This window comes from Choloepus didactylus, chromosome X (assembly GCF_015220235.1).
Source record: "Choloepus didactylus isolate mChoDid1 chromosome X, mChoDid1.pri, whole genome shotgun sequence".
NCBI lineage: Eukaryota > Metazoa > Chordata > Mammalia > Pilosa > Megalonychidae > Choloepus > Choloepus didactylus.
The window spans coordinates 74,050,884-74,064,436 of NC_051334.1; the positions used below are offsets into that span (position 1 = coordinate 74,050,884).

The following is a 13,553-nucleotide window of genomic DNA, read 5'->3' on the forward strand; positions in this document are numbered from 1 at the left end:
GGAGGCTAGGGGCCTGGCTGAAGACTTGGTCAGAGCATTTCATTGGGGCTTAGGCCAAAGGTGGTAGCCCACATGGTCAGGGTGGTGGGGTTAGGGCAGAAGAGACAGTCCACATGGTTGGGAGATTGGTTTCAAACAGGGAGAGAGAGCAAGTAAGTGAATATTTGAGGTTAATGGGAGTCAGACTTCTCAATGTCAGAAGAGAGAGTAACAAACATGGGAAGTGTATGTGTTGGGGGGAGAGCTAGAATAAACCCTCTGGTGTTGGATTGAAAATAGAGATATCAGAATGAACTCATGGTTTTATGTGCACCCACCCACCCATCCACACACACACACACACACACACACACCCATACTGGTACATGTAAATTGATATGTGTGGGTGTACTTGTGTGTATGAATATACACACATTGATTTCCTAGCTATGTCCACTGAGAGAACTTGGAAACAATGGCACCCCAGTAACAATGAGCACACCTAGCACCCATATCTTGAGCACAATTCTCCATTAAAAGGAACCAGGGCTCTTTGGAGAAATGGCTGATTCTAGCACTGGGGCAGGGAAAGGACAGGATAAGCCTGGAGCACCTTGTGCCAGAAAGTAAGGAAGTGTTCAAAGAACGATGGGGACATGTCAAAAGAACATAGGGGCCAGTTTTGAGCATCAAAATACATAATAATAATATTATTGACTAAAATAGGCATCCATTAGCCTGTACTAAGAAACATGAGAAGGAAAAGCTCTACCTTACCAATGTCAATTGATAAATGGAGAAGGAATGATGGAAATAGAAAAAAAAATCACCATTTAGCAATCATCAGAGTCAAAATTGATTCAGGCAAGAATCATCAATGAATATTAAAACTGGTAGTAAAAGTTTAATGAGGAACAGGATACTTAGTCTCAAAGTATCTTCCATAAAGTACTTCATAATTACTTATTAATTATCAAGTACAAAATATTTATGAATTAACTTTACAGCAGAGAAACCTGGTAGACACCATCTAATATCACCAGTGATGGGACAAAACTGAAATTGCATGCCTGCAGGTATGATACACTGAGAAGAACACATCACTTCTGTGACATGCCTACCAAAAGTACATGCTCTCAATCTAATCATTAGAAAACATCAGACAACCCCCAATTGAGGTTCATGCTACAGAATAATAGCCTGTACTCTTCAAAAATGTCATGGTCCTGAAAGAGAAGGTAAGTCTGAGGAACTGTTTTGGTTTGCAGGAGATGAAAGGGACATGACAACTAAGTGTTACTTATGATCCTGAATTTATGACTTTATTAGGACAATCAGGAAATCTGAACAGGACCTGTGGATTAGATGGTAAAACTGTACCATTGTTAATTTCCTAATTTTGAAGGTGGTACTGTGGTTACAGAGGAGAATGTCCTTGTTTTTATGAAATATACATTAAGGGTATTAAGGGGTAATGGGGCAAGAAGTCTGCAAATTAATCTCAAATGGTTCAGAAAGAAACAGAATGATAAAGCAAATGTGGCAAAATGTTGACAAATAGGGAAGCTAAGTGAAGGGTATACAGGAATTCTTTGTGCTTACTTTAAACTTTTCTTTAAGTATGAAACCATTTCAAAATCAAAAGTTAAAAAAAGCTAATACAAATCAACAGGGAAGAAAGGCCAATGTGGTCTTTTGGTATGTCAATGGAGGTTCTAATAGATACTGGACAACCAATTTTCAATGATGTCACAGAGAGATTTAATGAATCAGATAAATGCTGGGCTCAAAGACCACTAAGGTCTTTCCAATAAAGATTCTATAATACTATTATCTTTGGGTATTGGGAATTCGAGTACATCTGGATTTAGATGCAACCTGTGTTGGACTGGGATGAACATTCTCTTTGGTTCACATGGGGCATAAATCATCTTGCTCTCAAATGGGCTGTTTCAATATAATCCTTAGCACCTTGGAAAATTCATTTGTTCCCCAGAAATGAAGGTAGTCAATGAAGTAAAGTTAAAGTGCTTTTATTTTTGAAATTTTATTTAACAACATGAAAACAGAGCCTGAGAAAAAAGAAACAACAGCTCAAGATAAAGTGTGGCAAAAATTTAAACATTCAACTTCTCAGGACAATATGCTGTCATCTTTAAGTTGCTGCAAGCTTGCCTGCTCATATGCCTTGTTCTCACTCTTCATGGAAAATGGAGCCCTTCTTTTTATCTAATTCTTCTATGAGCTCACTATACAGGGTGTTCATCTGGGAAAGAGAATAACAAATAGATTTCTTAAGAGGAAAAGGAAATATGGGAAAGATTCCCAGTCCCAGTGGTGATGGCAGGAGAGTTTGGGATCTGAGAAGCCACTTTAGGGATGATGTACAGTACTTACAGTATTCTCTTGGGGATGAAGGATCTCAGTGCACTAGGTCTGTTTAATAGAGACAGGTATATATACGTATATAAGGGGGATTTCATATATATACATAGGCATATAAAGGAGAAGCACTTTAAATAAAAGATTCTTTGTTCTTATTTGGTGACAAGGCTTTTCCTCCACCAAGCTTCTCCTGGTTAGCTAATGACCCAGAAGTCTGAAGCTCAGAATAGTTCCACTGGAGAAAATGCCTTTTTTAAACAGCCACAGCTTTACTTTGAACACAGACCAGTCCTTCCCTGCATGCACTGGCATTGACACTGATGCAAATTTCCAGAACTCCCTCCTGACATTCCTCTTAACAGATTCTATTTGCTACCCCTAAGTTTCACTCTGTTGTCATCCTTCCTGGTTTTCACTCTAAGAAACTACTGTTTACAGTCCCCTAGTTCTTGGAGTTATATAGAGGCACTGGGAAGAAAAATGATCAAGATCCTTTCCTAGCCAAGGAAGGTAGGGTTGAGTCCTTACTGAAAGCCTGGATATAACCTCACTGCCCCTTAAGTCATGCCATCCCTAGTCCTCTCCCTGCTCACCTGAGTCTCATAGTTGCTCTTGAGGGAACCAAGGTGGTCAAGGAAACGCATTGCCAGGCCACACCATTTTTTGGCAGATACATACTTGCCCCCGCCATACATAAATATTCCAGCATTCCAGGCCTTGATCATCAGCCAGAGAACCTCCATTTGTGGGTAGTTTTCCTGAAATCCAAGAACAGTGGGTTTACAATTATTACTGCAACAACCCATTATAGCACTAACTGTATCAGTGCTGCACCCCATTATTATTAAACAAACAATGGATGCTCTGCTAATATTAAGGCAGGAGCCACAGACTCCACTAGTAACCCTGTGCTCCTGTAGAGTGGGAGGAGAGCACCTTGGAGTTTTGTCAGCTGTAGACTGCTCCATAGCAAGTCTTGCTCAACAGCAAGACTGTTCCTGAAGTGACATATAAACTGGAAAAAAATATGAGGCTCTCTTGGACTGAGGAAAAGAATTAGGGAGATGCAGATTCCTGATCTCCCTGAAGGAGCACAAAAACCTGTATTCTGGTTGGGGCTTCCCTTGATGCTGTCTTCAGTCAATTATTTCCCAATACTTACCTCTTTTTCAGAGAAGGTTATCAAGAAGCAGCTTTACTGAATATCCTTAATTTCCTTGACCCTAATCAGTCTGTTTGGAATATAAATTATATTAATCTTTACTGTTGACAATATCTACCTAGCTCTGAACAAAGGGCACATTTCTATGATGGTCCCTTAGCCATCTCAATGGTCTTTAACATAGCTAATCACAAGATTATATGAGCTTATTCATAATATTATGCATTAGTGAAAAAGATTAGCCAAAGGAGCTACTTTCTCAGTTCTTGCATAGGAGATGGACCACAAAGGGTACATTCATGTGCTCATTCCATGTTAAAGCCCTTCATCTACACAACAGATCCCAGGCCCTTGAAAGGGGAAATGCAGTAGAAGACCTGAGCCCCAGTTTCTCATTCAGTGTCAACGTCATGGTCTCAGCTGTTATTTGGATTGATAAAAAAAATTACTATGTACAAAACACTATGATAAACAAACAATGAGGGAGCTAAGAGAGATGAGAGTTCTTATCCTATAGGAGCACATATGCCTTTGGGGAGATAAGGCATCCACATATGAAAAGGACCACACAAGGTATGTGGTTAAGGGCTAGTAAGAGTAACAAAGAATAATGGTGCCCTAGTTCAATGCAAGAAATGAACATTAGGCTAGCACAGTCAGAGAACGTTCAGTCACTCTGCCTGAAATGCCATGCCCCTCCTTGTCCACTTGTTAAATGTCTACTTTTTCTTCAAATTCAACTAAAGTGTTAGATCCTTTATTTCTCTTCCATAGCAGTTAGTTACTGCCTTCTCTCTGTTCCCACAGCAAGCTCTACATTCCTCTGATATAACATATCATATTGTTTTGAAATAGTTTATATATTTATCTCCTTCTCTAGACTGTTGAGTTCCTTGAGGTAAAGTGATTTTTTTCTTGTTCATCTTTCTATCTTCAGAGTCCAACACTGTGCCTGGGACATAACAAGGGCCCAACAGATATTTGTTGAATGAATGAATTAACAAATGAATGAACAAATTAATCAATATCCAGTCAAATGCTACCTCCTTAGTGAGGCTTTCCCTGACTCTCCACAGTTTATTGTTCAAACTTCTTTGCTCCTATGGCGCTTTGTTCATAGTACTATAATAGCACATATAACACTGTATTGTAATCCTTTTTCTTACATGTCTGTCTCCCTGGCTGGGAGTTCCTCGAAGACAAAATGTGATTCACCTTTGTATATTCACAGCCTGGCAAAGTGTCTGATACAGAGTATGTGTTGAGATTTTGAGTGAATGAATGAACAAACAAACACGGTCTTAGGGTAAATGGGTAGGATCCAGATATACAGCAATTGTATGAAATGAGCAGAATAGGCAAATCCATAGAAACAGAAGGTAGATTAGTGGTTACCAGGGGCTGGGGGAGAGGGGGAATGGGAAGTGACTGCTAATGGGTATGGGTTTCTTTTTGGGGTTATGAAAATATTCTGGAATTAGATAATGGTGATAGTTACACAATTTTGCAAATATACTTAAAACCACTTAATTGTATACTTTCAAATGGTGAATTTTATGGTATGTGAATTATATCTCAATACAGAAATAAAAGTATAGATATAAAGAGAAAAGAAAGGGCATTCCAGATGGGCAGAACAGAATAAATAAAGATTTGGATTGTAATTGTGACCAAGCATGTCTAAGGGAGATGAAGAGTTGTTTGGCCTAAGCAGAGGATTTATGTAAGGAGTTAATGGCAAGTAGAACTGGAAATGTAGGATGGGGTTACCTAAACATTTCCTAAATGCAGTTCTTCAGAACACTAGTGCCATGAGAAATGTTAATAGATGGTTTATGAAAATAGAGTTCTTTGGTCAAACAAGGTTTGGAAATGCTGCATTCTACATCTCACTCTCTTGGAGAGTTATGATGCACTTTAATTCATTAGAAGTTTTATAGTAAAGAAACCACACAACTTTGTTTAACTCAGGGAATGTAGAATATTTTCTAACATCTTGTGGAATGTAATTTGTGAAACCCTGGGCTCATGTGTAAATGATTTTGCATTACAGGCTGCAGATTTTGGAATTTATGCTTATGGCAATAAGAAGTCACTGAAACTTTTTGAGAAGGAAAGTGATAAGATAAAATTGCAATTTTAATAAGATTGAAATGCCAGTGGCATTTAGAACAGACCAGAGTGTGGGGGAAACAGAAAAAGGGGGATTGTTTAAAAGGCAGCTGTAAGAATCTAAGAATAAAGTGATGAGGGTCCGAAATAAAATAGTGATAATGAAAAGAAGCAAGAAAACATTCTAAAGGAAGAATCAATAGGACTTGGTAACTCATTTGATATGAAGAAAGAAAGATAGGGCAATTGAAAATGGCTTTAAAGTATATAGTTTGAGTGGCTGAGAGACTGCTGGCACCATAGAAAGAAATAATGAAATCGGAGCAAAATGGTTCTGGGGATAAGGGATCAAGAGAATGATAGGTTCTATGTTAAGCATGTTGGGTTCAAGGTAACTCTGGAGATGACTATGTAGGCTGTAGCAGATATGGACTTGGAACTCCAATTGAAGTGTATCAATGCACTTAAAGGAAAGACTATAGATTACAGAGAAGAGTAGAGGATATTGGAATGTTCATAGTTGGGTGGTAAGATGGAAAAGACACTACAGAGGAGTGGGGAGAAAACAGAAGACAAGGGAAAAGAAAATTTCAATAAGGGGGAAGTGGTCAACGAATAAGTGGCCTTGTAGAGCATAGCATGGCTAAAAGCAAAAAGAGTAAGGGAAAGAGTGGCTTGAGATGAGGATAGGCAGGGCTTTGTAGGCCATCATCTGGATTTGTTTTTTTTATTTTTTAAAGAGCAATGGGAAACTGCTAAAGAGGATTAAGCAAGTTTATGCATATTTGAAAATTTAAAAGGTTACTCTATGTTTTACTGCTTTGGCTGCTAAATCAAACACCATGCAGTGGGGGTTGTCTTAAACAATGGAAAGTTATTGGCTCATGGTTTTGAGGCTAGAAGTCCAAAATCAAGGTGTCATCAAGGCGATGCTTTCTCCCAGAAGACTGGTGTTCTGGGGCTGGCATCCAGTGACCCTTGAGCCTTGGCTTTTTTGTCATATGACATTGCACATGGCGGCCTCTTCTGGTTTCTCTGGGTTTCGCTGACTTCTGGCTTTTTCCCATGGTTTTCTCTGCCTGACTTTCATTCTGCTTATAAAGGACTCTAGTAATCCAGATTAAAGACCAACCTGATTCATGTGGGCCATACCTTAACTGAAGTAATATCTTGAAGATATCTTATTTACAATGAGTCCACATTCACAGGAATGGATCAAGTTTAAGAACATGTTTTTCTGGGGGTACATAACTCAAGCCACCACACTCTGGTTGCTGGATGGAGAAAGGAATGGAAGGAAACAAGAGTAGATTTGAAGAAACCAGTTAAGAGGCTCCTTCAGTAGATGAGATAAAAGATGATGTGAACTTGCACCAATTGGTGATGGTGGAAGATGGGAAGAAGTAGATGGATTTAAGAGAGGTTTAGGAGGAAGGATTGACAAGACTTGGTGATAGATTAAAATTGAAAGTGAGGGGAAGTGTTGAGCATGACTCCTGGATGTCTGGATTGGGCAACTGGAAGAATAATGGTGCCATTCAATGAGTTAGGAAACACTGGACGAATTTTACTTTAATTTGTATTAGCTTCCCTATCTTATATATACCTACCTACCTACCAACCCCACCCCAGCCCTGCCTTATTGAGATATAATTCACATCACCTATTTAAAGTATACAACTCAATATTTTTTTGAATATCCAGAGTTGTGCAACCATCACCACAATCAATTTTAGAACACTTTCCTCCCCCAGAAAGAAACCCCATGCCCATTAGCAGTAACTCTCCATTTCCTGACTCCCCCTCCCCAACCCAGGGCAAACGCTGATCTAATTTCTGTCTCTGTAGATTGGCCTATTCTGGATATTTCATATTAATGGAGTCATGCAGCATGTGGTCCTTTCTGACTGGCATCTCTCTCCTAGCATAATATTTTCAAGGTTCATCCATGTTGTAGCATGTATCAATACTTTGCTCCTTTTTATGGCTAAATAATATTCCACTGTATGGTTATGTCACATTTGTTTATCCATTCATCATTTGATATACATTTGGGTTGTTTCTATCTTTTGGCTGCTATGAACATTTGAGTACAAGTCTTTATGTGGACACATGTTTTCATCTTTCTTGAGTATATACCTAGGAATGGAATTTCTGGGACATCTGGTACTCTATGTTTACCCTTCTGAAGAACTGCCAGACTGTTTTCCACAGCAGCTGCACCATTTTACAATCCCACCATCAGTATATGAGGGTCCCAATTTCCACACATTCTAGCAACACTTACTATCTTTTTGATTCTAGCCATCCAAATTGGTGTGACGTGCTATTTCATTGTGCATTTCCCTGATGACTAAAAATGTTGAACATCTTTTCATGTTCTTATTGCCCATTTTTATATCTTCTTTGGGAAAATGCCCATTCAGATCCTTTTCCCATTTTTTAATTGGGTTGTCTTTTTAGTATTGCGTTCCAAGAGTTCCTTTTAAGATATATGATTTGTAAATATTTACTCCCATTTTGTGGGGCATCTTCCCACAGTTGGTGTCCTCTTCAGAAAAGAGTTTTTAATACTGATGAATTACAGTTTATCTGTTTTTATTATGTTGCTTGCGGTTTTGACATCATATCAAAGAAACTGTTGCCTAATATAAGGTCACAAAGATTTATGCCTATGTTTCCTTCTAAGAGTTTTACAGTTTTATCGCTTACATTTAGGTCTTTGCTCCTTTTTGAGTCAATTTTTGTATATGGTATGGGGTAAGCAGCCAACATCATTTTTTTTTTTGCATGCAGATATTCAGTTGAACCAGCACCATTTGTTGAAAAGACTTTTCTTTCACTATTGAATGGTCCTGGCAACCTCACCAGAAATCAATTGATTATAAATGTAAGGTTATATCAGTGGACTCTCAATTCTATTTCATTGATCTATGTGTCTATTCTTATGTCAGTAACACACTATCTTGATTACTCTAGCTGTGTAGTAAAAGTTTTGAAATCAGGGAGTGTGAGTACTCTTTGCTTTTTCATGACTGGCAACTGGGTCCTGTGCATTCCCATATGAATTTTAGGGTCAGTGTGGCAATTTCTGCAAAGAACCCAGTTGGAATTTTGATGAAGATAGCACTGAATCTTTAGATCAATTTGGGGAGTAGTGCCATCTTAACAATATTAAGTCTTCCGGTCCATGAGCATGGAATGTCTTTTCATTTATTTAGGTTTTCTTTAATTTCTTTCAATGATGTTTTATAGTTTTCAGGGGTGGTCTTTGAGATTTTTTCCAACCCCAGAAGGGCTCTCCTTAGTTGTCTCTCTCCTTGGATGTCTCTGGTAAACTAGTTGGCCTGTGGTTTAGTTTGTTGTTTTAATAGAGCTATCATCCTCCTCTTAATTACTTACCAACAAACCTCCCTGTTTTCACGAGTGCCCTTAGGCTTGAACTTTCCCACACACTGTTTCAAGTAAAGTCAGTTCCTTTGGGGAGTATTTTGAAGCTCTCCATTCTTACTGATGGCTCTCACCTTGAGAAAAATCTTGAGACCCTATTCCAGAGTTTCAGGGGTAGGTACAGAGCCCCCACTTCTCTCTGAGCTACCCCCCTGCTTTAAGAGAAGGGTGTTGGGTAGGGCACTGGTCTCTGGTCTTCTTGGCTTGCTTCTCTGGATGTAGAACCTCTGCCCTATGAGTGAACAGGGGTGAGGACGATCAAGGCCCCAGTATTCTCAGTTGGCCATGTCTGGGTGTAGATCTTCCATCCTATAAGCAGGGGCCGGGTGGAAGAAGGGAGTCCCTGTTTTCTTGGCGACACTTGCCAAGAATTTAGCCTTTGCAACTCGGTGCTGGGGTGGGGTGAGAAGGGCTAGAAGACATATTACTTGACCGGGAACTGAGAGATGTGGGATCTTCACTTCCTTGGCCACAGCTGCCTGGAGTAAAACTTCTATCATGCTGAGCTGGAGGGTGGACTATTGAGGGAATGTGTCGTGGCTAAATGTACCAAGATTTAGTACATTTTCTTGAACAGATGTTTCTTAATTTGCTGTATGCCCTGAGGAAAATTTTTAGAGACTTTAAATGGTTGTTTTTCCAATAATTTTCATCAGTTATGTTTCGCTGGAGAACGGGTCCATGGAGCTCATCATGCTGCCATTCCAGAGATGGAAGTCTCTAGAAACCTCATTTTATTGTTGAGGAAACAGAGGCCCAGAGAAGTGGCATCATCTGCCCAGAGTCACAGAGTCTGTTTGTGGCACAGATGAGACTAGAAGCCAGGGGGGCTAATGCCAGTCCAGTGCTCTTTTCACTGGCTGCCATCTTTATTTTTAATTTTATTCCAAGCATACCCTCTAAATTGGCGAACATCTCTCCAGCCATCATCCAACATCAGCCAGTTCTTTCTAATGTTTTAACAGAAAGAAATGTATTTTTGTTTATAAAGATTTCCTTGGTTAACTGTGAGGGTGAACAACTTTGCGTATGTTTATTAGCCAGTTGTATGTCATCTTTTGTAGATTACCTTAGTTTTAGCTTTTGCACTTTTCCCCCTAGTGTTGGTAATCTGTTTCTTACTGATTTTTAAATTTAAATATTTTATAAATATTTTATCCCAGTCTGTAGATAGTTTAAAAACTTGTAGTCTCTTGGGCTATTTATTAACTTTATGTAACCAACTCTATTTTTTTTTCCTTTATGGCTTCTGGGTGGGCCTTCTCTACCCTACAATTATAAATGTATTTTCCTATATTTTGTCCTAATACTTATACAGTTTTGATTTTTGTTTAGCTCTTTAATCCATCTGGACTTTCTTTGTTTCGTGTTTGTGTGTGTGTGTGTGTGTGCATGGTATGAGGTAAAAAATACTACTACTAGCTATCACTTATATAGTACTTACTATGGGCTAGACACTGCTATTTAAGTACTTTATGTATATTAACCTATTTAATACCACTAATAGCACTGTAAGTAGGTACTATTAATATCTTTATTTTACAGATGAGGTGACAGGGGAACAGAGTTAAGTAATATGTCTAAGGTTATACAGCTAATAATAAATAGTGTAGACAGAATTTGAACTAGCAGTCTGGCTCCAAAGTGTGTGTTAACTACTGTGCTATACTGCTGCTCAGCTTAAAAGTAAGGATTTAACTCTATTTCTGTAATTGTCCCAACACACCATTTTAAAATAATAGGCCAAGCTTTCCTCAGTGATTTGATATACCTCCTTCACTGTATACTAAATTTATAGATATATAGTTTATATAGTTTCTTTCTGGGTTCTATCCTCTTTTATTAATTTATTTGTGTTTTGTTTTTACAGTAATATCACACTTTTTAAATTGCTATAACTTTATAGTAATTTTTCCATTTTCAAAAAAATTGAAAAAATTGGCTATTATGGCTCATTTTCTCTGGGGGAAGGGTTTAGAATCAGGGTATTGTCTCATTCAAAAACTTTTATTGAGATTTTGAAATATTTTGCATTGACTTTTGGGGAATTCACTCCTTTGTCAAGTCTTCCCATCCAGGAACACAGTGTATATTTCCATTTGTTTAAGACCTATGCCTTTATGAAAGCAGAGAGGAAAGATCTATAGGAAGACAGAGACTGAAAATGATGGGGAGGCAATAAGGTGTTTCATGATGTGGAAGGGGATTGAACTGACAGCATAAGGTTGAGAAAATATCTCTTCTTTTGAGAAAAGAGGAAAGATAAGCATATAAGTACAGTGGCACAATGTTACAGTTGAGACATGGGTCAATGAGGGGCCTCATACATGATGCCCTTAGTCTTATCAATTTAAAAGATATGATAAGTAGATTGGATTCTTGATGATGATTGTATAACTATATAGCTTTTATCATGTGACCACGTGATTGTGAAAACCTTGTGACTGACACTCCCTTTACCCAGTGTATGGGCAGATGAGTAATAAAAATAAAGACAAAAAATAAATAAATAAAGGGGGGTATGGGAGTATGGGATGTTTTGGGTGTTCTTATTTTTACTTTTTCTTTGGAGTAATGAAAATGTTCTAAAATTGTGGTGATGAATGCAAAACTGTGTGATGATACTGTGAGCCACTGATTGAATACTCTGGATGGATTATTTTGTGTGTGAATATATCTCAATAAAATTGCATTATAAAACAGACGTCTTTTAAAAAAGATATGATGAGGCCATCTAATGGGGAGGGAGTAAATGAGGTAGGTCTAAGGGTGATGAGAGTAGAGAAGGTTTAAAGCAGTCACTTTACTTGAGTTTGCCATGAAGTTGACAGGAATAAGAGGATTTCTGAGCAGTGATGAAAACCCAGTTAAAGTTTTGACAGCATGAATTTATATGGGAACAATTTTGGATGGTTTTGTGCCTTTATTTAGTGATTCTGCTGCTCAAGATCAGGAACAAAAGAATTGGATAGTGTCAGTCATCAGGTTTGGAAAAAATGAAACAGAAATTTGGTTAGAATGGACTGTAAGATAGTGGGAAGGGTCGAGTTTTTGAGGTCCAAGTGGGGGTAGAGAATAAGTGTGGGGAAGTAAGAGAGATTATAGTCAGTAGGAAATCTTTGAGTTGGCAATCTTGGAGGTGGAAAAATGCTATAATGGGTGTCTGATATGGAGTACTAATAATGGCTAAACAAGGGCAAAAACCTGAGGATGAGGCAGTGGATGAATTGCTAACATGTATGACAAAGTCACTTAGGATAATAAACAGCACTTAAGTTACTAAGGAAGGAAAAAGTGGGCCCAGGAAATGCCAGCTCATGACAACACTGATGATTAAGAGATAGAAGGTAAGACTAAAAGAGAAGCAATACAAGTAATGTGTAAATATTACGAAGTGGCCCCAGAGAGCAAGGATCCAAGTAATCTAGTCCTTCCTTCTGCTAAGGAAAAGACACTGGGAGCAGAAGAGACCTGGGTTGTGAGGGACATGCTGTTTTTAGGGAAGATTCTGCTTCGTTCTAAGAGGAAGAAGGGAAAGGAGGAGGTGAAGGTTGATGATAGAGAGAATATTGGTTATGATGGTCTAAGAAAATCTTTGTCTTGTTTTTAGGGTATGATGAAGTTATGGATGGCTTTAAGGGTCAGGGTGAGGATTTGGAAAACACAGAGCTACCAGAGATTTGGGGGGAAAGGAGGTTTGGGGAAAAGGGAGTGATACAGCAAAGTTTGTGCTTTAGGGAGACAAATTTGATAGGAGTGCACAGAAAAAACTGGAGGAGAGAAGAAAGAGCCAGAAACCTATTAGAAAACTAACTACAGAAATCCAGAAGAGACACAATCGCAAAGCCTGACTCAGAGACCCCTTAGCATGAACCTCAATTCCAGTCTCAGGAAGATGCAATGCTCGAAAGAAGGAAGATTTAGATAAAGGAAAACCCAAGCAAGGACCACTGTGCTATGAAGAAAGAACACTGAGTTCAAGCCTCAGCATTGCTGTTAAATAGTTGTATGACCTTGTGTAAGATATTTAACCTTCCAATGCCTCAATTAATTCACAAAATAATGAGCCAGAATCAGGTAACCTCTAAAGCTCATTAATTTTTAGTTCTAAATTCTATAGGTCAACGAATGGAACTTTACCTTTCATTTCTTTTAGATCCCAATAGCCTTGTTTAAAGGCTAATTTAAGATTGACAGAAGTAGGAGTAGATATGAAAGTGGACTCATAGAAGACCAAACAAGAGAAGAACGATGATATTGACAAATGAATAATCAGAGCTTCTCAAAATTTAATGTGCATACAAATCTACTGGAGATCTTGTTAAAATAAAGTCTGATTCAGTAGGTCATGGGTGGGGGCTGAGATTCTGCATATCTAACAAGTTCCCAGTGGATGCTAATGTTGCTGGTCAATGGGCTACATTTTGAGGAGCAAAATCCTAGAGAATGTAGCTTTGTAGTTTAA

At 38.4% G+C, this 13,553-nt stretch overlaps 1 protein-coding gene across 1 annotated transcript in view; it reads right to left on the reverse strand.

Moving 5' to 3' along the window:
- Positions 1 to 2,173: 2,173 nt before the first annotated feature.
- The window catches only part of TEX11 (testis expressed 11), a 508,239-nt gene continuing 496,859 nt past the window's right edge, over positions 2,174 to 13,553 (reverse strand). Inside the window, exons 28-29 of the mRNA XM_037820830.1 lie at positions 2,958 to 3,122; positions 2,174 to 2,245 (exon numbers count right to left, since the gene is read on the reverse strand). Of these exons, the coding sequence (XP_037676758.1) occupies positions 2,174 to 2,245; positions 2,958 to 3,122 (237 nt within the window). The remainder of the gene's footprint in view (positions 2,246 to 2,957; positions 3,123 to 13,553) is intronic.